This window comes from Podarcis raffonei, chromosome 2, assembly GCF_027172205.1.
Source record: "Podarcis raffonei isolate rPodRaf1 chromosome 2, rPodRaf1.pri, whole genome shotgun sequence".
Lineage (NCBI taxonomy): Eukaryota > Metazoa > Chordata > Lepidosauria > Squamata > Lacertidae > Podarcis > Podarcis raffonei.
Window position 1 is genome coordinate 69,726,079 of NC_070603.1, and position 24,268 is coordinate 69,750,346.

The 24,268-nt window shown below is 48.3% G+C and overlaps 1 protein-coding gene across 3 annotated transcripts in view; it reads left to right on the plus strand.

Annotated features, from left to right (window-relative positions):
- The window catches only part of FAM193B (family with sequence similarity 193 member B), a 31,724-nt gene extending 13,068 nt beyond the window's left edge, over window positions 1-18,656 (plus strand). Inside the window, exons 2-10 of one of the 3 annotated variants that reach the window (XM_053377243.1) lie at window positions 6,085-6,324; window positions 6,833-7,049; window positions 7,421-7,621; window positions 8,190-8,586; window positions 11,076-11,271; window positions 11,723-11,959; window positions 13,913-14,921; window positions 16,314-16,389; window positions 18,257-18,656. In XM_053377243.1, the coding sequence (XP_053233218.1) occupies window positions 6,085-6,324; window positions 6,833-7,049; window positions 7,421-7,621; window positions 8,190-8,586; window positions 11,076-11,271; window positions 11,723-11,959; window positions 13,913-14,921; window positions 16,314-16,389; window positions 18,257-18,353 (2,670 nt within the window). In that variant the 3' untranslated portion in view covers window positions 18,354-18,656. Of the gene's footprint in view, window positions 1-6,084; window positions 6,325-6,383; window positions 6,729-6,832; window positions 7,050-7,420; window positions 7,622-8,189; window positions 8,587-11,075; window positions 11,272-11,722; window positions 11,960-13,912; window positions 14,922-16,313; window positions 16,390-18,256 lie in introns of those variants that run through there. The other 2 variants (XM_053377245.1, XM_053377244.1) reach the window with 2 other exon arrangements.
- Window positions 18,657-24,268: the final 5,612 nt, after the last annotated feature.

Below are 24,268 nucleotides of genomic sequence, written 5' to 3' on the forward strand. Positions count from 1 at the left end.
TGCAGGGCACATGCTGCTTAGCCTACGATCTGCAGGATGAGTATGACCTTAGCGGGCTTTTGTTAGTGATTCATATCCTGGAGTGTGGTGTCAGTCACAGCGAGGTCAGCTTTCAAACCTCCTATTAGCAATAAAGAAGATCTACCTCTGTGGCATTTCCCACATGCCTTAAGAAATATGGATTAAATATCTGAAGTCTGATCCATAGACCATAGTTCTTAAACATGCCACTATCCCTTTCTGCCCTCAGCAACTCTGTAAGGTACACAAGGTTGCTGGAGAGCATGTCCAGTCAGATGAGCAGCGATTTGATTCTGGGGTTGTGTCCAGATGTATGTGACCTTTGTGGCGAGCTTGCAGGGAAAGAGCACTCACTGTGGAGGGGGTCAAACAACTCATTCATACAAAGAATGCATGAGGGGTGTCACAGGGCTATGTGGGTTACACCTCCCCCTCCCCTGCTGGTGTGTCCAGAAGGTGGCCTGCCCCACTACTCAAGTCTTCTATACATGTGAAAAGAGATTGACTCAGAATTCCCACTCATCTGAAGTAGTTCTACCTGTGTACACACTATGTGTACTGTCTCTTTAAATGCCTGCCATTTGTCCAGCCAGTGATGGCTACAGGCTGGTGGACAGGACCCTGCTTTCTCTCTCAGAGCTTGAGGGTTTTACTTTTGAATGACTCTTAATGTATTGTGCCTTACATACAGACTTCTCTTCAAGATCCATCTCTGGGAGACCAGCTTAACTTGTTTCTGCAGAAGCTGGCCACGGAGATTGATTGACTGATTCCTATGATAGCACTGCCATTTCTTTCATTCACCCTCCAGTTTTCTTTTTTTAAAAACCCCCAAAATGAATAGAATAGAATAGAATAGAATAGAATAGAATAGAATAGATAAATAAATAAATAAATAAATAAATAAGGAATTGATTGTTTTTATTCAGATTGGGCTCTGAGTAAGCATTCAAGTGACCGGACATAGTTAAGCTATAGTTTTTTTAAAAAATACATTTAAAAGGCAGGCTGCCTGCCCGAAATGGGGAAGGGGTCAAAATGGAGTAGTCAATCAGAACTGAATTCACTGGTAAATGCATGTCGAAAGGGTTGCAAAGGGGTGGTTCAAGCCATGTGGAAACGAGCAGCTTGCCCTGATTTTGAAGTATGTCTGCACACAGCCTGGGTTCCCCATACTTAAGAGAACTTTCTGCCTACATATATTTCACGCGACCTCTGCCACCACGATGGGGAAACTCAGGAGTCAGTATTTGCTCAAGGTGATGCATTTTTGACATAGGGTGCAATTTTCATGCGGGGACTCTTTTTAAACAAGGGACTTCCTATGTGGAATAGCCCTGCAGGAGAATTAATGTGCACCAGACAGTTCATATCTGGATCAGATGCAAGACAAAACAAAGAGATAAGTGTTTGGCTGGTAATGTTCTCATCCGAAACCTCAGAAGAGGCATAATGTTTAGAATTCAGGAGTGAGGAATCTGTGGCTCTCTAGAGTTGGAGTGCAACATTATTTGGAGGTCCACATGTTCCCCATCCCTGAGTTAAATTGACATGATGGGGCAGGGCCATGTAGGCTCCCAGTGTGTTTTGACAGAGCAGCATGTTCACTAAAATGAGGGTGGAGGCAGTGGTGGAGCTTCATGCTCTGGCACTGGGGGGCGGGGCAGAGAGCAGACGGGGTGGGGCTGCCGGGATTGCACTGCTGGGGCGGGGTGCTCCCCCCGTACTCCCCTTCCTCCGCCAGTGGGTGGAGGACACTGCTGGATGGGTGTAAAGTATTGTCAGTGGGCAAAAGAGGGAAAAAAGGAAGGGCACTCACACACTTGCCTGTAGACTACTGATCAGAAGGAAGCAAGGAATGAGAGGGCAATACCTCCTAACTCAACCTCAGCACTCAAAATGAAGGCTGGATAGGATGAGAGAGAAGCTCTTGCTTCTTTAGGAAGGCCTACTTAAGTTTGTAGAACTATCATGGTTGTGGCACTTGTGGCTGGAAGCTGAAGCAGGGATAGGTGAGGGTCAGGGCTGGCTCAAGACATTTTGCTGCCTGAGACGGAGGACCAGCTGGTGCCCTCCCCCAACCAACCAGTCAGTCATTTTATTCATATTCCACCTTTCCAAGGTTAAAACCATGCTCAAGGTGGCTTACAATTTATTTTAAAAATGACATAACTACAAATGTAATGCAAGTAATCCTAAATAATAAACAAAATGTCAAGAAGTTCACAACCAAATTGAACAATTTACACATAAATCATAAGATACAAAATATAAGATACAAGAAGGTAACAACAACAGAAAAAAACAACCAACAAAACCCCCTAAACTATGCCCCAGCTCCAAGGAACATACAGAAGCCAATTGGACTGGCATTTGAAATTTACTCCAATACTGATGAACAGGATCTTCCACTGAACTTGAGGGCAGCAGGCTAGCAGGATGGGCCACATGGCACACACTGCTCTGCCCACTCCCTGTACCTCAGTATCTGCCACCTGAGGCAGTTGCCTCTCTCTGCCTCATTGCAGGGCTGGCCCTGGTGAGGGTTGCTGTAGGTGTGTGAAGTAGATGTGGTGGTAGGGAGCTTATGACAAACTCGGGGATGTGTTTGCTAAGTCCAGGAGCAGCAGCAACAGGCGAAATGGATACATTTCAGGGATCCCGGTAATAGATACTGCTTAAGCAGTAGATATATTTTTCATTACGGTGTGGGTTGGATAGCTGAAAGTAAAGACCTTTGTTTGCATTTGCTCTAAGTGACATCAGGAGTTGTGGAAATAACGAGTGCTGCTGCTTATACCCAAGGAGTTACCGTATTTTTCGCCCTATAGGACGCATCGGCCCATAGGACGCACCTAGATTTGGGGGGGGGAGAAATAAAGGGGGGAAAATTTATCCCCCCCCCCAGGCGCGGGGCTGGGGCGGGGGAAGCCCGAGCTTCCCCCTCCCCCAGCCCCCAGAACGGGACCCAGAGCCATGCCGAAGCTGCGCCTCCCGCTGTCCCCCGAGTTTGTGGGGCTGGCGGTGGGGCTCTCCAGGCTTCAGCGAAAGCCTGCATTCGCCCCATAGGACGCACACACATTTCCCCTTCATTTTTGGAGGGGGGAAAGTGCGCCCTATAGGGCGAAAAATACGGTACTACTTCCATCAACAATATTGAAATTTGTTCCAGAAAGTTTGGAATTTCCAAACAGGCATAACGAGGATTTGAGTCCTGTGTTCTGAATCTGTCTCTTGCTGTGTCAGTCCTCCTTTTGAGAACCTCACTCCTTGATAGGGATTTCCAGGGAACAAAGGTGTGGTGAGAAGAGGCTTGCCTAAGGAACAAAGATGAGTGTGTTTTAAGGAGATGTTTGTCTGCCTTGCAGTGTTTAATTTAGGAGGTGAAATCAACATCTGATGATTGCCAGCGATAGGTGCATATTCTAGGATTAAAAACAACAACACTCATTTAAGAGAAGAGTTAAGGCATTTATGAATTCACTCAGGCACCAAAAAGCATGGAAACAGTAAGTTAAGGCAACAGCCTTAGCTTCTCTGCCATGGAAGTGGTAAAAACCTATGTATTGCCTTAGCCTTTGCCAACCCAATGCCTTCCAGATGTTTTGGATGGTGACTGGCTGAAGTTGATGGGAGCTGCAGTCTAAAACACAGGTAAGCACAGTCTGATCTATATGCTGTGCCCATTTACAACTTAGCGTCTGTGCACACAAATTTTACCTTGGTTTTTCATCCCAAATCCTCTATTTATATCGGTTGGGAGAACTCTGAAGCTGGGAAGCTGGTCTTTAGTTAGATATATAGTTTTACATTCTAAGGTTTGTATCCAACGAAATCAATGTGCAAGCAGAACAGATTTGGTAAAGACAATGAAATTCCTCCCCCCCCCCTTCTTCCCACCCCCGACTGTCAGTCCCTAAATCGGTTCTGGTTCTTCCCTCCAACTTTCCAGCGCAGATTTGGAGGAGAGGAGAGGAGAAGTTCCAGTGCACTTGCAGAAGTCATTCCATGCATGTAATGATTTAGTTGGATATAACCCTAAACTTTTGATTTGCTTACCTTAAGCTGTAAAGTACAAACTGTACATGTGGATCTGAAAGCAAAACCTGCAGAGTAGCTATCAAAACTGATCAGGATATCAGACTTGCACTTTTGCTTTGCTCTTCTCCTGAATTCTAAAGACTTACAAAGCAATCCAAAGTGAGTGGGAGAGAGAAGATCAAAGGTGAAGGAACCACTGGGCTTCTACCAGCAGAATGGAAGGGGTGGGGGCTGTGATCTAAGCTCCAGGCGTGCAGTCTAATGGAGTTGGGGCACCTTTTCTCTTGATATACACACACACATGCACATATCTGCTGGAGCACGTAATAATCAAACTTTCATAGCAACACACCACTCACAGGAATAAGCAGGAGCACGCCATGGGTAGGCATGTGCAAGGGTATGCCATATGCAGGCATGCACAAACAGATGCAGTAGCCCATTGCGCAAGCAGCACACCACTTTTGAACATGCACAGCAGCACAATGTCGCACGCAGAGCAGCTAGAAATGCACACTGCTCCAACCAGTTCCCTCTGGCAGCAACCCTTTTCCTTTGGGGAAGCAGGTTCAACCGGGGGAACTTCAGTCTGCCCAACAGATCTATTTTGTCATACTTGCCCTTAGTTAAATTGTTTATTTAAAACGGGAACTTTGAACTGTCATAACTTTAGGAATACTTAACAGACTTTCACCAAAACAGCAATTTGGTTTTCTCGCTTACGTGAAAGGGGAAATTTCTAGGTATGTTTTGAGAAAAGGGGTGTGCAAAAACAGGACACAATTAAACTGCTATCACACATTGGCATTCTTAGATTTCCAGTGCCAGATTTCCTCCTGATAAGATAATTTGTCTTCATTCTGATGAACAGCATTTTCGGGTTTTATGATGAAAGAATGCAGAAAAAGTAGAGCCATGGGATTGGTAATTAATATTCTCTCACATACGCTGACAAGTTGTTGCTGATTGGACTCTCCCCCTCAGGGGTGTGTCTGATTTTCTGGGCATGCTCTGAGGCTGCCAGCCCACATCCTGCTGTGGAACTACTCCTTTGTCACTTTCCTCCGTCACCCCTGCCCCCGAGCACACCTGTTCCTGCGGTGATTGTGAGAAGGGAAGGCCGGTTCTCCTTCTGTCTCCTCCTCGTGCTGCACCCTTTGCCCCTTTGGGCTTTGTCTCACCTTGAGTCTGAGAACGACCATCTGCTTTGCAGCAGCAGTCAGATGCACGGCCCATTGTCCCGGGCTCCTCAGTCGGTGGGGAAACAATGCAACCCTGCCCCTAACCCTTCATGCCTGTCACCATCTCTAAGCAGTGCCGAGGCCGATTTGTTGCCTGGCTTCCGCCCCGGAGCCAGACAGGAAGCTGAAGGCCTTGTGTGGGAAGAATGAAAGGAGCAGCCAGGAGAAGGTTTCTGCCTTACATGTTGCAGCTGTTCCTCCGTCTTCAGCTGCACAGGAGCAAGGGGGAGCAGGCTGCCTGTCTTCTGGGCCCACAGGGCCTTGGGATAGTGCTGGAAGCATTGGGTGGGGGAAGCAGCGTCCTGTGCTGAGGCAGGAGTTGTGAGCTGGGGGACAACTGCGGGTGGGAGAATAAAAGGGACAGAGAGAACTGGGATACAAATCAGGCACCTTTGTGGCTCTCACACAGAAACACACACCCTTCTGCCATCACAGACTGTTCATTCCCTCTCCTCCTGCCCCGGATCTGCCACTCTGCTGGTGTGCTTAGTTCTGAGGTCGCTTAGTGTGAACAGTATTGTACTAATAGCAGAGTTAGGCAGGAAGCACTAGAAAATCTTTTCTGGGAGCACCCCAGCTGCCGGCTGTCTGGATGGCCTGCTTGCCCACAGGTTTGCAAGAGCTCTGTGGGAAAGCCATGACATGACAAAAGGTATTGCCCTAATCCGGATTTGGGGATTTTCCTAAGCATATCCTGTCGTCATAGCACATGGCCCAGTGCTCCCCAAGCTCGTGTTCCCCGTGAGCAACCCTCCCTTTCTGTGTGTTTGCCCTGCTGCAGGTGCTGCCCACCTCCAACCAGTCGGTGCAGACGTGCTGCTTGCTGTGCCACCGGGAGCGTAAAGATTGGGGAGGACCATCCCACAATGGGCTGATATCTCCGGGCGAGCGGCTGCCTCCGGATTTTGTACCGACGCTGGTGCAGAACCTGCTGGGAGAGATGCCTCTGTGGATCTGCCAGAGCTGCAGGCAGAGCGTGGAAGAGGAAGAAAGGAGGGCAGTCCAGGAGCAGGCGCTGGCGGTAAGCATTTAACCCCACCAGAACGCACGTCATCACTCACTCCGGGACAAATGTTCTTGGGTCAAGGAGGGTTAACTGCTGTGAAGCAGTCTACATAAAAGGCCTTCCTGGATTGGTCAAGCTGCACACCCTTGACCACTGTCGGATGGCTGTATTATGTTCTGGGATCCTAACTGCTCCCAGCTCTAGGCTGTGGAACTTGCCAGCTTTGGCTTGAGTGAATGTATTGCCTACAACAACAGGGCCTTGACTCTTTTATTTCTTGTCACTGTCATCATTTGCGGTGGTGGGAAAGGGAATGAGAGTAGAGGTAAGACTAGACAAGCCTGTCTCCTCACCGAGAGTCTGCATCCTCCTGGGCAAGTGCCATGGTGGGTCCAGGACAAGAATTGGTTGGAGCAAAGGTTAGTCCAATGTTACTATTCCTCACAGATCAGCCATGAGCTTACCCTTCCAAGCAGACGTGTTGCATTGGATTTGTGGTCTGAGCCACCCGTTCTCTTCCCAGGTCTCGCTGTCGCATACGGCCTGCAAGTCACAGTCCTGCGGGGCAGGCTCCCACTCCTCTTCGTCTTCGTCATCTTCATCCTCGTGCCACGGGAACTCAGGAGACTGGGACCCCAGCTCCTTCCTGTCTGCACACAAGCTCTCGGGGCTCTGGAACTCCCAGCATGCCAATGGGGCAGCTCAAGGGAGCTCCCTGGGGGGAACACCTGTTGTACCAGGTAAGTTCATGTTGCCCCTGGGCCAGTGATGGTCTTCTCCCTTCTAGATGCGGGGTTCTCCCTACAGCTTCTTTATGGAGGCTGTGCCAGTAGTCGTTGGGAGGGGGCGTGGCAATTGCTTAACTGTCTTAGGAAGTGCTAGCATCTGGCAACCTATATCAATACATTTTGTCAGAGAAGGGATGACCATACACAAGCCTGTCTTGCTCTTCTCCTGAGGGAGAGCAATTTTTTATATGAAGGTCCCTGCTTACTGAGGTCTTCCCACCAGAGGCCTTTTGCAATCTCCATGGCCCAGATGAGGTGCCACAAGTGGGGAGGTGAGTGAGGGGCCTGGAGAGCAGCCAGCTCCATCTCTGACTCCATTTCAGGTGACAAGCACCCCGGCCTCCCTCCGGAGTGTGCCAGCCAGGCCCCTGCTGTGGGAGGTGGGCTCAAAGCCTGCCCTTACAGCCACGCGCTCTCCCCAGCTCCCAGCGGCACCCCAGGCTCGCCTCTGCCTACCTCACTCGACTTCTGCAAAACTCTTCCCAAGCAGTTCAAGAGCATGTGTCGGAGACCCACCCCGCCAGGTCTGTATGGGCGGGGCCTGGGGAAGGCCAGCTGACCACATCCTCAGGGCAAAAAGTGGCACCACATTGCTGGGCTCACTACTGTGGAATCTTGCCTCCTCTCAGGGGCAGCCCCTTAGGGCCCATCCTTGGGCTGAGTGAGACCTTAGCACAACCCCAAAGGGCAAGGGTTGCCCCCTTTCCCCTTCTGAGAGCTGTGGGTTTAAAATGTTAAACATGTCATACGTGTGGCCAAACACCCTAGCATGTTTTGAGGAAACATGTTATGTTGCAAGCCCTGGTATGTTGGAAAGTGCTTTGGAAAGTACCACAGCTGCAGGGAAGCTTCTAGCTGAGAATATGATCACCAGGTTGGGTTGGCTTGAGCGGCATGCCTGGGTGTATGGCCATAGAGCCTTGGAAATATTATGGGAGGGGCAATACTTCTGGGCAAGAACCTTGTGGTGCAGAGGTCTCCATGGTGGGGAAGCTTAGCACCCGTGGAATGTTTTGCCCCTTGTAGTAGTGTGTGAAAAGCCTGCTGTTCAGGATTGGACCTAATAGCTTTCCCTTTTCCATCTGGCTGCAGGAGAGGCCTTCCACTCCTCGGAGCACCACCGGCATGTGGACCTCACTGCTCCACCCAACAGCCCCACAGGCCTCCCCTCGCAGCCGCCGGCACTCCTCCCGACAAAGCAGATGCCTGCCCACCCTGGGCCCTTCAGCTCCCCTCCTCACGTCCACCTGAGCTCCTCACCGCAGGCGGCCCCCTTCCCTGCGCCAGCCCTCAGTCCACACACACCGGTGCCCAAGCCAGGAGCAGACTCCCCTCCCACTGGATCTTGCAAGAGCCCACACCTGCCAACTGCCAATGTGCCACTGCTGAAGATACCGCCTCCCGTAGGCTGCACTCATCCATGCAACGGCCATTGCAGTGGCTCCTTGGGTCCTCCGACTGCCTCGCATCAACTGCCCAGCACCAACAGGTGAGTGGAGCCCTGGGCATAGGGTTGCTGATAGGAAGGTGCCCAGCACCTTCCTGGGGTAATTTGCCACTTGGCAGAAGTCATCCTTGCTGCCATCGGCTGTAGAACATGTGGCGTGCATTTTAGGATAGCAGCCTAAGGACCATTATCTCTGCTCAGTGTGAGTGAACCATTTGAAACTCCAGGCAGGTGGATAGACTAGGGGTACCTCTACAGTGTCACTATTTTGCGGGGGGGGGGGATTTAAGTGCATACCAGAACTGCAGGATGGCACAATTAAAGTTGATTAAAGCTTTCTGTTGGTCTAGTTCAAGGTTTCTCAAACTTGGGTCCCTGGCTGTTGTTGGACTACAACTCCCATCGTCACTAGCTAGCAGGACCATTGGCCAGGGTTCATGGGAGCTGTAGTCCAACAACAGCTGGAGACCCAAGTTTGGGAAATCCTGGACTAGTTAGTGTAGTAGATCCACCTTCAAAAAAGTGGACGTTTTGCACGTTGGAAATAACAGGAGAATGTGAAAAGTATGAGATGGAGGAGTGATTATTGGGAGGGTGTGTAGGCATCCTGCAAACAAATTCAGGATGAATGCAGGACAATTGCTCGTTATCATGTAACTGCTCTGCAAACAAATAAGGATGAGCCTAATTGCCCTGTATGCTACGTGCAAGCAAATGAAGGTGAATGCTGAATTAACAGGACTTCTGGAGAAGCCCTCTTTTCACCTGTGTTGTCTAGGCAGCTGAATGGGCAACTTGGTCTTCTTTCCCTGCTCTGTTCTCTCCAGCTCCCAAAGGAGGCTTGTGTTCAATCCTGTCCTAAAAAATTGAAACCAGAGGCAGTCTGTGACTTCTGCGCCTGAGGGGATTGCTGTTACAGTAGGGATGGCTTGAGCATTTGCTCGTCTAGATTTAGTGATGCTTACCACGAACCATTTGGAGAGAGGGCCTGTCCAACCTGCTGGGACCAGTGCATGAGGCAGGGTTTTATTTAAGCTCTTAGAAGTGCCAGCTCTGGATAATGTTATTTTGGGCATAGCTATCCCGCCATTGTTGGAGCTTCACTTGCTCTGTTACGAGTCAGTGCTGGCATAACATTTTTCTTTCCGTAAAAAAATATAAATGAAAAAAGTTACACTAGAATGCAAACTCCATGTAGTTTTGGAACGAAAGAGTTGTGAATGAGAGCGGGTGGGAATCTCTCCCACTCATGGATCTATCCTACAGAGTCCACAAGCCTTTTGTATTCCGTTGAAACTTTTTTCATGAATATTTTGCCATGAAGGAAAAAGTTATTTCAGAACCTGTTGTTAAGTGTTGCAAAGTAATATTATTGGCCTTCTCTGAAGATGGGGGTGCTGGAGCGCTGTGGGGTTTGATCCCTATTTTCCATTGTATTTGCCATTTTTTAGCCATATTACAGCCTCTTTTTAATTCTTAGCCATGCAGCACTTCAGCATCAGAATGGTCAAATTTCTGTGTTGATGCTGCACTTTCAAAGCCTTCTGCTTTCTCAGGCTTAACCCCCCCCTCACTCGCAGCGCGCCCCCCCCCCCCCCGAGTTCAATCTTCAGGCCTCTGCAGGGTTGAGGAGAGGATGAAGCATTTTGTTTTGTTTGCTTAAATCATTTGTGTTGCATGTTTTCATGCAAGTGTCCAAGATGGCTCACAACAATAAATATATAAGCCCTCATCAAGCCAAAAAATAAGCAAACAGTAAAAAAACCAACCCCTAGTCTGGTACCTAAACAGAAACAAGAACTGGTGTCAAATATTTCATTATTGCAACAAATAGAAGTTACTTATAAATGGAAGCGAACATGAGGCCCACAGATAAAAGATTGGCTGAATAAGGTTTAGAACACATTGTACATGGTTAAATGGACTCACCTAGTATAATCCCAAGAAGGACAAAAACAGTTGCTTAATACAATAAATTTGGAATTCCATAATTGGAATTCCAAACTATACATTTTCAGGAAAATATACCCAGTGATAGTTCTGGGGTTTTTTGTGTTGTTGTTTTTTTAATGTACGTAATAATGAAACCTGCTTATTACTGAGGGCTGAGTAATTTTACATATGCTTATATATGTAAGATACACAACCTACATAGGTATAGACTCAGTAAAGAGCTTTAAAACCTTTTTTTTCCTTTTCAAAAAAGGCAAACTGCAGAAACATTCATAATCTGTCAGTGGAGGCCTAGGGAAGAGAAGATTGCTTTCATTCCAATGCCAGGGGAGTGAGCTCCAAAGATGGGGTGTTCCAACAACAGAATATCCCCTTTCTCTAACAGTCTACCTGCTTGGTCCTCTCAAAGGCAGTGACATAGAACAGGGTCTGTACAGATGAACTCGGTCAGGCATTTTGCTCACAGACCACCTAGGGCTTTGTAGATCAAAACCAGTGATTTGAATCGAGCTTAGAGGCCAATTCAGCTCATCTGCCTGGCCTGCCTCTCACCTGCCTGCTCTTCCTTCCTCTTGCAGGGACCCTTCCTGCAAAGGTCACAAGTTCCCCAACGGTACAAGCTGCCACGCACCACAGTCCTGTGAGGCAGACGAGGGGCTTGGCGAGGACGAGGACAGCAGCTCTGAGCGCAGCTCCTGCACCTCGTCCTCCACAACCCAGAAAGATGGGAAGTTCTGTGACTGCTGCTACTGTGAGTTCTTCGGCCACAACGCGGTAAGTAGAATCAGAGTCAGCAGCATCCATGACCTTCACTCACAGACTTGTTTCTATGTGGGCAGCTTGGAAAAACACCATGTTGACAACACACGCATGGCATGCATCATTGCTCATCTCTCTTGGCCTTGGTAGCCTTGAGATTAGCTTCTCTCTCCACCCCCAAACCCCAGTATTCTAGCCTTGGACTTCCACACACTTCTCTCAACCCTGCCATTTCCTCTTGTTCCTGTCCTGAGCTGCTGAAGTAAAGCCCTGCTGTTGCATCTTGCACTCAGCTGTTCCAGCTTTGGGGTCTCTGTAGTGCCAGTGGTTACGTGGATGGAACTAGCTGTGGGCCTAGCAGAGGGGAGAGAGAGCAGGAAAGCACATGGTTTCTGTCAGTGGCAGTTGTAGAGCAGTAACCATCTCCTGCACCCGCAGCAGACCAATAGTTCAACTCTATCCGCAGCCTCCAGCCGCCCCCACGAGCCGAAACTATGCCGAGATCCGGGAGAAGCTGCGCTCCCGGCTGACCAAGAGAAAAGAGGAGCTCCCTCAAAAGCTGGGGCACAGCAGCAGTTCGGGAGAGCCAGCGGTCGATCACCGGGACGTGGATGAGCTCCTGGACTACATCAACAGCACAGAGCCGAAGCCCCTGAACAGTGCCAAGGCTGCCAAGCGTGCACGTCACAAGCAGAAGAAGAAGGTGGGCTGGGTGTGCGTGCGTGGATGAGTGTGCAAAACAGAGCGTACGCTGGCCCACAGCTTCTTGGAGATTGAATGTGAAGGGGAAGAGGGTAAGGATCATTTCAGAATCCTGATAGAATGAGTCCATAGATTAGGGGGAACGGTTTAAATCTTGGCCCTAGCTAGGGATGGAAATGGGATAGAACTTGCTTAGAAACTAATCTGAATTTTTATGGCATGTCCTTTCTTCATAGAAGTGGGGCAGTTATGCCTCAGTCCCCAGTTGTGTATGCATTTGGGTGGGCAGATGACTGTAGATAAAAGAGTTAAACAGAAAGGAGGATGAACTATTTGACAAATATCTGTCGCTTCCCCATGTCGACTTTTGACATATTTTCATAATTGATACAGATGCCAAAATGCATAGTGGCATAATAAGATCACAAGCTGTTTTCTTTCTTTCTTTCTTTCTTTCTTTCTTTCTTTCTTTCTTTCTTTCTTTCTTTCTTGCAAATAGATACTGCAGTTTCACTCTCATCTAAGTATTGCTAATGAGTGTTGTGAGTACCTCTGGGCCTGATCTGAGCCATATGAAACAGGGCTCTCCCTCCAGTATATCCACACGTGAACATGCCAAGCAGCTAGCTTAGGTTCTTTTGTGAAGGGATTCATTCTGGAGCTTGCCTATGCTATAGGGGAATTCCTGAAGATATGAAACTGTGTTATGCAGAATCAGACCACTAGTCCACCTAGCCCTGCAGTCACTGCTCTGACTTGCAGTGGTTTTCTAAAGTCTTATGCTGATGTCTTTCCCATCTTTGTTACCTTTTTAAATAGACATTTCAGGAACATTCTGCATGCACAGCCTGTGCTGTGTATGCTACAAGAACACTTCATTGATGTTTACTCGAAGGGTGCCGACTTGGCTGTTAACCTGTACGAACACTCCTTGACTACTTAGTATGTTTCAGTAATGCTGTTTTGCCTGGCATTTCATGTTATTCACAAGTTGCTATGTATCGGCAAGGAACTCAGTTTCCCTACTACCTTTGCAAACAGGAGATGTGATCTCTTTCACAGAGAGATGAAAGAGGTGAATTTAAGCTCTCTCTCCTCAGACTCTCATGCACTTTTTATCATGCCTGATTCTCATTCTCTCACACACACGCAGTGTAAACTAGTCAGAAGTTGAAGTGAATTAAGGTTGCTTCTACAATTGTTGTTGTTGTTATATCACATTATATTCCACCTTATTCTCCAAGGAGCTCAAGGTAGCATGTACATGGTCCTCCCACATCCTCATTTAACCCCCACAACAACCCTGTGAGGTAGGTTAGGCTGAGAGAAGGCAATGACCGGCCCAAGGTCACCACCCAGCGAGGGCTTCATGGCCGAGTTGGGATTTGAACCCTGGTCTCTCCCAGATCCTAACCATCATGCCACACTGGCTCTCTCACGCTGGGTTATTGACTGAGGATGCCTGGTCAGTGAAATGGGCCCCTTCAGTCTTTCTCTCTTGTCTTCTTCAGTTGCTGCTGAGCTGGGGCAGGCAGTGTGAAAATGTAACTGTGTTTCTCTGCTTGCAACCTTCCTGCCCCACACCCGCCCCAAATGCTCCAGCGCCACATGAACTAAGTTTAGGGCCTGAGGTGTAGCAACCTTTCTGGAGCTTGTACACACAGGGAAATGGCTGTGGGAAATTGCTGGCAGCGCATCTGTTCCTTAAGGTTTGTTACCATAGCACAGGCTTTGTGTATGCCAGTTCCCAGTGCCAATTCCCAAGTGCACGGTGGTTTGCCATAGTCCCCGTGCAGCTGCATAGAAGTAGTTACTGTCAGCAGCTGAGAAGCAGGGGCCTCTTCAGCCAGCCAGCTGGAGTTTGGCTGCCATCCTCACCACAGTCCCTCTTCTCGGTTGCCAGTAGGAATACTAGAATGACTCGAGTTCATGTTGCTAACTTCTGGACTTTCAGGAGAAAGAGAAGGCCCAGCTGGAGGCGGAGGCCCAGAAGCGAGTGGACCGGACCCCGCCTACGGGTCAGGACCAGGAGCTGGCTGAAGAGAAGCTTCTTGAGTGGCCCCAGCTAGAACTGGAGCGAGTGAACAATTTCCTGAGCAGCCGACTGCAGGAGATCAAGAACACCATCAAGGATTCCATCCGTGCCAGCTTCAATGTCTACGACCTCAACCTGGACGTCAACGACTTCCCAAAGAAGGCAGCCGTGCTGGAGCAGAAGAACCTGCTCTCCCACCTCAACGGCTCCTCGGAGCTGCAGGAGATCGACCTCGACCTGTCTCCGCTTAGCCTGGGCACGCCACACAACCACACGTTGCTGCGGAGCGAGGTGGCCTCCCGATGGGTGGAGAGCCCAGGCGAGGTGCCGCCCCCACCGCCCCCGGCTTGTGAGAATGGCGTGGTGAAGCGACTCAACGCCGTCCCCAACCTCTCGCGCATGATCTGGGTCCAGTCCCCCAAGCCAACAGACTCTCCCCTGGAGAGTGGGGCCGGCCACGAGTCCAAGGAGGTGACCCCGGGCAGGGGAGTGGAGCCGCAGGAGCAAGCACCCGCCACCGGGAAGCAGAGGAAGGGCAAGCGGCAGAGCTGCCCGGCCAAGAAAGGGGAGGCTCTCGCTTTGAGCAGTGAGGCTTCCGGCTCCAAGGGGGTGGGGCAGAAGAACCCCCTGAAGGGTATGGCTCCTGAAGCCCCGAGAGGAAGCAGCGTGGAGCATGGCGATGGGGCCAGAGGGCTGCGGCAGGGGCAGGGCTGGGGTTGTGGCGGCTCTAAGGTGGACAAAGAGAAGAGCGCGGAGGGCAGGAGCCGGAGAGGGGAAGGCAGAACCGACCAGGCCGAGCAGGAGCCTGTTTCCTTGGGGACTGGCGAGCGGCATCTGCCCCATACAACTGCGCCAGATGACTTGCCCCAGCCAAAGGGCAAAGGCAAGAAGAGTAGGAACAAAATGGAGAAAGCGAGCCCTTCCATTGGTGAGTATCCGGAAGGCTTTTCCTGTTTTTGGGCTGTTATTTCTGCTCTCTGGCTTTTTCACAAAAATAGAGAGTTGGAAGGGACCATGAGGGTCCATCTGTTGCAATGCAGGGATCTTTTGCCCAACGTGGGGCTCGAACCGGTAACCCTGAGATTAAGAGTCTCCTGCTCTACTGACTGAGCTATCCCAGCTTCTCATTAAGATTGGGGTGGGCTCCTTATGCACTCAGGACGTTGGCGCTTCTGAGGCCCATTATACACTGGTGAGGCCCACCAAGTGCATGACAGCTGCCAGTCCTGTTACGAAGGCTAGTGAGAGGGCAGATACTGGCGTACATCCTGAGGGCATGCATAACAGCCCAGAATCTGGGTATGTTTTGGATGAACACTTTAAAAAACTGCAAAAGTACCAGGGAGACTACCCCATCTGCATTATACATTCAAAGTAGTATCACACCACTTTAAACAGTCAAAGAATTCAGGGAAGTGTAGTTTAAGGGTTCTGACAGTTGTTAGGAGAATTCTCCTCATAGAATTACACTTCCCAGAGAGGCTGAACAATCAATGCCTCTTCCCAGGGAACTCTGGAGATTGTAGGTCTGTGCAGGGAATAGAGGTCTCCTAACAACTCTCAACACCCATAACAAGCTACAGTTCTCAGGATTTTTGCAGGGAAGCCAGGGCTATTTAAACTGGTATGATACTGCTTTAAATGAATAGTGCAGATGGGGCCCTATACTGTATCCTGAGTGTGAGCTATGCACATTTTCTGGACCAAGTTTATTCTTCCATATAGGATTTTTTTAAAGAATTTGGAATATTGCGGCAAGAGTTGATGTTGTGAAGGTGCAGGAGAGACATGGCTGTTAAAACAGCTGTATGTAGGGCTAAGGTTTAATGGGGGTAAGGTGAGACAGCTTTTGTGGACTGCTCAGCTCCCTAAGTCCCAGCTCAAAACTCTATGTATTTTCAGACTTCTCCCTGCAATTATGAGAGCATGTTGGCATTGATTAAAACTGAGATTCTCATAAAGCCAAGCTCAAGCTCAGAAGTGTGGAATTTTGCAAACCATTTAACTGCACTTTCCTATGTTCCCACTGAAATTTATTTTTACCCCACCAGTGCTTGCTGTACATCACAAACTTGGGGTAGAGTAGTCACACTCTTGTCACACATCTCGCTTTCTCTGCTTTGGGCCAGTGGTTGTGGACTTGGGCACCTTGAGCATCACTGCAGGGGAGTCTCCTGGCTTGGGCAGCTAGTGATGTTTCAGTGGTGTGAGGCATGTGCCTGGTTTGGAAGGGAAGGAGGAGATGCCTGTCGCTGACTGTGAGCAGCTCTCGGGCTCAGCTAACTCTTTCTTCTTCTTTTTCACTGCTGTGATTTGTTAGATGATGTGTTCCTGCCCAAAGACTTAGATGGTGTGGAAATGGATGAGACTGACAGAGAAGTGGAATACTTCAAGAGGTAAGACTTGGTCCCGATAAACTGTGGAGTGCTGGGATCAGGGCCTTGCAGACGAGAAATAAATCAATGCCATACATCAGGGATGTGAAACCTCAGGTCTGGGAACTAAATGCAGATACTCCCTTGGGGTACTCGCCACACCACACACACCCTCTGCCAGGGCAACATCCCTCCCTGCTCCCTCCCTGAGTGTTTTTGCCTTGCTGGAATGTGCCTTGAACATTGATAGTGCCTCTTGCTTGCCTGCATGGAGGAAGGAGAGAGGTGTGTGCATGTGTGTAGAAATCGTACAGGGGCAAATTTCACCTCTGTTGCTTTCTCCACTTTTGCCTCTGGCACCACCTGCATTTGGTACGTGATGCCCAGAAGGTTGCCCGGAAGGGAATGAGGCCCTTGAGCTGAAGATGGTTTCCCATTTCAACCATATATGGATGAGACTAGCTCAGGCAGTCTTTCTATTTCATTCACAAATTTCCAGAGGTGTCTTGATGTAAATACAACATGGGCCCTGCAGTGCCACATTGTAGTGAGAAGAGGTGCCATCCATCAACATGTTAGAGAGGAGGAGTCCTGACTCAGTGTATTATGGGGAGGAAGGTATTGGGCAGGCTGTTCTCATGGCAGTGATCAAGGCCAAGTTTATCTATGTGAGAGAATGGGATCATCATTTCCACTACACTCTTTCAGAGTCTTGAGAGATGTGCCACCTCAGCATTTTAACCTACTATTTAGGCAGGGCTAGAGACCTTTATAAGTCAAGCTGTTGCTTAATATTTCCATTAAATTGAAATTCCATGCATATCAACTGATGGTGGTAAAAGGCATTTTGAGCCATTTGGGTGTCCATGGGTAAAGCTGGATCTAAAAGCACCCATAAGCTGCAAAGTTAATTCTTCAGGGGGAATTTCAGCCCCATCCCAGAGAAATTGAAGACCATGTCCATGAGCTAGCATATCCTTTGCTAACAGCAGTTCGGTTTTGTTGGATTGAACTTCAGTTTGTTGGCCCTCAGTTGACTCCTTACTGACTCCAGAAACCTGTTCTGGATATCCAGTGCATCTGGATTAGATGAAAAACAGAAGGAGAGCTGAAGTCACCTCACTCCAAGCTACGCCTGTGGTTTAACACATGTGGGACAAGTTCCCTTCAGCACCCCAGAGTACAAGTGTCATGTAGCAGTAGTCTTCAAGCACCACCTTCTGTCAGAGAGAGCCATCAAAGCATGATAGTCCAGGAAAATCTGAAGATGTGGTTCTGCCCACCAGCTCAAGCCCAGAAGGAGGAGATTGAAAACTGGTTGCTGCCTGGGAAAGGCATCTTAGGTCCAGAGAGGATTTCTTCAGGAGTGGTCTCCCATTTCCTTTCTTCAAAGAGACCAGTGTCACATCTTCTCTGAGCTTCCTATATCAAGTTGTTCATTCCTCTTTGGCTAAAAGGAATCACCAAATTCACCCATACCCTTTTTGATGAGCTACCTGCCCTATAGTCCCTAAAAATCTTGGCTTCTGTGCTGCAAACAGCACACACTTTGTATCTTCTTCCTCAGCTTTGTCCAGCATCCCTGCCTATGTTGCCTGTCTCTGCCAGTAGGACCTAGCCCATCTTTGTGTTGTCCTGCAACATATTTTCCAAAGTATTTTCATCACAGAAGTGGTGCCGCCTGGTGCCATTGTGCTGTTAACCCTTTGCCCCTTAAAATCATTAGGATGTTTGTGGACATTCCTTGTTGAAAAATCTGAGCAACTCCATGAGGGAGTAAGGGGAAGTTCACAGGAGACAGGCAGCTATATTATATGTGTGAATAAAACAAGGGTCCCGCAGCCCCGTCATTTCCTCTCACTAGTTGTTTTTTTCCCTGTACTTGCAGGTTTTGCCTGGACTCAGCCAAGCAGACCCGGCAGAAAGTGGCTGTGAACTGGACCAATTTCACCCTGAAGAAAACCACTTCGAGTGCAGCTCAGTGAGGTGTGCGGTGCACCCCTGGTATATGTGCAGGGCCCCACACCTCGCCTTCCCTCCCCCAAACCCATAGACAGACACTTGGCCTCACCAACCCTTGCTCTTCCCCCCTCCCCTCCCCCTGGGGCTCCTATTCCTAGCCTATAGGCAAGGCCTGGACAGCCCTTGCGTCCCTCACCTCGTAAGTGTTCGACGTTCGGGGAGATGCTGACTGAGCCGCCCCAAGCCCAGGGGCAGTCTTGATCGGCCAAGGCCCAGCGTGGCACAGGGACCAGGCTGCACCCAATAAAGGACTTTTTAATTTTTTATTTTATTTAAAAAACCCAACTTTTCTGTTGTTTGTTCTGGCTTTTCTGGTCCCTAGGGGTGGTGGGCAGGGCTCCCTTGGTGGTGGTGGGCGACCGCAGCAACCCAGCTACACTCGGCATAGAACCTCTTCCCTCGAGCGCTCAAATTGCACTCACGGCTGGTTCGCATCTGGGCACCCGGCGCACATTGTGTTCTCCAGTCTGAGAACCCTGCCATCTCCTTGCACAGTTTACAGTGGCAGAGCTTATTGGTGGAAGATGCAGCTCTCTTCAGTCTCCTGGAAACTGCACGGGTCATTCAATCCTTGGCTGCGCTACCCCACTTCTCAGGGAATGTTCTCTCGGCCGAAATGCCATCCTGCGGCAACATTGTCTTAAGGAGCCTGCTGTCAGCGGAAACGCCGCCATGCCTTCTCAAGCAGGCAGCCTCTGTCACAGGGACAGCCAGTGTTTTCCTTTGCTTTCATAACAGTTGAGTTCAAGTCCAAGAATGGTAGATGTGCTCTGTGGGAGCCTATGGCCCTTCAGCTTTCCTGTGCAGATATCACTTCCATGTAGGTGGCTCCATCAACACCAACCATGTATGACGAGCGCACTCCTGTCTGTTTCACCATGATTGCTCCCAGCAGGACATCCCCAGTTTGGCTGCAGGCTCCTGCAACAAAATAAACATGTTTGTGCTCCTCACACATGGCCACGGATGTGTTATTTCCTACAGGAAGTGATATCCACATGGGAAAGTTCTCTTGTGCAAAACAGCCGTTGTTGCAAATAACGCTGCACGTTGGCTCTCGCATCAGGTGGGGAGCATGACTCCATTCCTCCACCACCACCAAAAGCCTACTATTTTGGACTGCTCCCGTTTCTGATTACCTCTCAACAGACTTAAGCCCTGCCCATAAGGCCCTGTTTATTTCCCCCGCTAGAGTGCTGCGCCCCATCAGCCCTGATGATGGTGGGGAGTGACAGCCCCGTCATTTCTAAATATCTGTGACTTCATAGCAAGTTGGTTGTGCTAGCAGAGGTGCACTCTTACGATCCCACAGTTGCTCAACAAAGCCCTAGGACTGTTCTGGTGCTGGTAAAAGGACCGTAATAATCACAACCCCTCTGAAGAAATTGTCTGTGGAAAACCATCATTCCATTTCAGGATGAGCAGAGCTATGGCCGTAGTCAGTGGTTGGCTGTTCCTCGCTAAAGGAGAAACTGCCCCATTGCCATTGAGCCTGTTGAGTCTGACTTGCACCTTTCCCCTGACAACCAAGGCAAACATCAGATTGCTGCTTGAACTCTACTGGCCTTAGCTGTGCCCTTGAATTTTACTCTGTCAGCCACTGATTCTGATCTCCCCAGTAGCCCAGTTGGGATGATTATCTTCCCTCAAGTGATGCTGACCATCCTGTCAGGCCAACCAGTGTTTGCACTTCGCTTCATGTTGCCTCAGCTAAATCTTGCCTGCACACATCCTTGTTCATTTGTCACATGCACAACAAACCTAACTGCAGCAGCGACTGAGCCCTGGTGGGTCTCTGACCCCAATTTCTGGTGCTACCCAGGCTCTCCCTACTTTTGAGGGTGGTGCCCAACCGACATCTCAGAGGGATTGGGCCATACCATGCCACAGACCACAGGTGTATCAACTTTTTTGGGTTTTTTATTAAATTATTTACTTTTTGATACTGTGAAATCTTTCGTGCTGAAAGATAAACTGACATTTGGACACAGAGTGGCTATGTGTGCTGTGTAATTGCTGCCTATGGCTAGCACTGAGGTTTCACCTCTAGCTTGAAACTTATTTGAATCCAGAGTAGCTGCTGGTACAAAAAGTCAACATGGGCCACAACCCTTGGAATCCCCTTGGGTGCTTGAACCAAATTGCCCATCTTCGTTTTGTCAGGAACATGTATCTCTGCTGCTGAAACATGGTGGGCACCTTACAGCCTGTACTCCAACCCTAAATGCACATCAGGATTTAATCCTGTTGGTTTCTAGGCATGGCGCAGAGGGGCCTCTTTCATCTGTGATTCTTGTTTACTTCAGCCAGCTGTATAACAGGAAATTATTTGTAGCATTTTTCAGGAAGGCAGGCTTAATGCATTCATCCTTACGATGCCTGGTAAAGCAAGTCATTCTGCCCATCAGTCCTGCTGAAGAACTGAACAAACTGATTTAACTTGTCTAAGGCCACCTACTAGGTACATTGCTAGCTTGAGCTGGAGGGCAGGTCTCCCAGTACAATGTTACTAAGACTGTGTTAACACTGTTGCGTGAGGAGTGATGGGTGGAAAGGAATAGGCACATTCCTCAGCACATTGGCTGCCTTAAACCATGCAGGATGACAACAGAAGCCAGAATCCCCTTGGATTACCTTCTCTACCCATATGGAAGATATCAGTGACTGGGAGACACTGGCCCTGCAGATAGTGTTGCTTTCGACTCCCATCATCCCTAATTACTGACCATGTTGACTAGGGCTGATGGGAGTTGTGGCCCAACATAATTTGGAGGGCTACCGGTTTCCAAGCCGTAAATGATCTCTGCTAGCTCCTTCCCTATTATAAGATCTGGTAGCTGCTAGCAATTATATTGGTAGTTAAGCAAACTGATATTTACCTCAGGTTGCCTAGGCTTGAGTGATAGTAGTTCACCATGCCATAGCGTTGAACAGGGGAAATTATCAGTAGCTTACTAATGGCTACTAGCCATGGTGACTATGCTCTGCCTCTATGGATGGAGGCAAGAATGCTTCTGAATACCAGTTGTGAGAAACCACAAGGGAGAAGAGTGCTGTTGTGCTTGGGTCCACCTGGGATTTTCTCACGGGTATCTGGTTGGCCACTGTGAGAACAGGATGCTAATGGGCCATTCGCCTGATTCAGCTGGCTCTTCTTTACTCTGAGGAAAGTATGTACTGATATATTTTGCATTCTTTTAGTCTAACCCTTTTATCTAAATGCTTATCGTGCTTGGATTCCCCCCCACACACACACACACCAGTGATGTGAGGACTGGAGGAAAAAAGTGAGTTAAGGAAACACAGCTGGAGCAATGAGAGATAAATTGGCAGAAGAATTAACTTGCTAGTTTAAGCCAAACATGCATCAGTTCAACAGCATTATTTGTCCAACAGCAGCCAGTCAGATGCCTCTGGGATGCAACAAGTGGGGCATGAAAACAACAGCTGTACATCATTTGTCTTCTGAAAGTTTATTGCCCCTGAAGATCAGTAGTCTATTCTCTCTTAATTTGTCTAATCTTTTTTTAGGCTATCTAAACCAAGGTGAAGAGAATCCTATATTAATTCTACATGATGTGAAACTTCCTTTCATATTTCCTGAATAGTCAGTTTCACTGTGTGACCTCTGCAACTAGTTTTGTAGGAGAAGGTAGAGAATTATCGCTACTCTTTCAGTGCCACTCACAGTCTTCTAAGCTTCTATTGTCACACCCCAGTTCTTTTTTCTGAACTAAAAAAATATCCAGTCACCTTGCCTTACCACATTGTTAAGGTGCTCCAACACTTTTTGTATCAGTTGTACAAGGAGCTATATTCAACTAGTGCTAGCAGGACCCAGTGCAATAGGGCTTTCCTACTTTTGCCCACAAATCGGCTCTGGGGGATCAGGAGAATCCCCAAAACAAGGGAAGGAGAGAGTGTTCCATCTTGCAAGCGGAAATGCTTGAGCTGACAGAAGAACCATGTTAGCATGACATTGAATTCCACCCATCAAGTGTCACCTGCCATTTTGTTGTCTATTCAGCGAGTTTGGTGAGCTAGTCACAGTCTCCGAGGGAGTATACCACTCTGAATAACTTACAGTGCAGTCCTATGCACATTTACTAATAGGTTCTCTTGTACCAAGTGGGGCTCACTCATTAGCAAGTCTGTTTAGAATGGCAGCTGCAAATCCTAGATCAAGGTCGCCAAAACTTCCTTGCTGGTCACAAGCATATTTCTGGACTTGATGGCACAAGCCTGAAACAGGATGGTACAGAAGGAGTTGATATATACCAGGTCAGGCTATCTGTGCTTCTAGTTTAGTATTGTCGTATTTGGAATGGCAGTGGCTCCCCAGTATCTCAGGCAGAAGTGCTTCATATTACCTGCTACCTCATAACTGTAGGTGCCAGAGTTTAAACACAGGACCTTCTGTGTGCAAACTATGTTTTCTACTGCTAAGCTGTGGTTCTCCCCACACCCCAAACAACCATCTGCTGTGTATTTTTTTTAAAAGGCACAATGCCAGAATGAGTTAAATAATGGAACTGAGCTGCATTCCCAATCTTTTACATTACTGGCTAATGTAATTTACCATGTGTCATCCACAATTATTTCCCCTCAAAGTACCGTAATTCAGAAAACCCATGCCAATTTTGCATGCCTTTGATTTTTGCTGACATATCAATACATGCACCTACTTGAATCTATTTTTGTCTCTAGTCAATCTATGTAAGATACAACATTGCTGAATAAGGTATTTCATGTACAAATACAGACTGATAAAATCAACCTGAGATTCAGGAGTCACAAGAAAGACAACTCAATATTTTTTTATTTGTATGCTAACATATCATACAAGCACTTGTTTCAATCTCATAAAATCAGGTGTTAAACACCAGAGAGATGGGAAACTGATCTATTTGCTGCCCTGTTTAAATCTACAGCAATAATTTATTCAGTCCTCAGTTACACAGAATTGGACCATTTCTTTATTTTACTTCTTATCCTTTTGAACATATTTTCTGATATTTTAATGTTGTAGATTAGAAACTCCATTCCATTTTGCACTGTTACTGCACTACTAATGGTTCCATCTGTGCTTGAAAAAATCACCATCAGGAGATATGATACCGGCACAGGAATGCCATTTTTTTTAAAATTAAAGCATTTTTATGCTGCTGTTAAGCTTAAAGGGACATCAGAGTAGCTTACAAAAATCAATGGTAAAAATATGTGACATAAACACCACGGAGATAAGGAAGTGGTACTAAGTCAGCGGCGAAAACACCTTCACAGTAACACCGATAAATACGATGGTACATACTCAATGGAAAGAGAAGGCACTCTGGACACGCTTAAAAGCAAATGACATTTACAGGAAAGACGCGTTGCCCGGTCCAGCGTCAGCTCTCTAAGGCAATACCAGAACCTGAAAACGGGCAGCTGCGTCTCAAAAACTACAATCTAGTAATCCCCAACAACGGCTCCCCTAAAACGCTGTCTCGGTCTTGGTGCACTAACAGCACTGCGAACCTGTGGGATAGGGTAAAAGTCCAAGTCCTTTTAGCAGGAATTTCACCGATAATCACCCAGAATAATCCATTTATTTGAGGGGCGATTGTATGGGGGGGCGGGGGGAGATCCCAGTAACCCGAAATGAATGCGATGAGAATTAAACGATCTCGTAAGGCGACTCCCACCCAAGTCAACCCCTCCTTTGACCCCCTTCCCAGCTGCTTCGACTCTGGTCCCTCCCTCTCGCTCGCCCCCGGCCAGTTCCAGGAAAGGCGGGCGACACTTCGCTCAGCTTCCGTAGGAAACGGAAACGAAATGAGGAGAAGCATCAGCATCAGCAGCGCCTTCCTCCTCCACCTCCCGTTATGTACGGAGC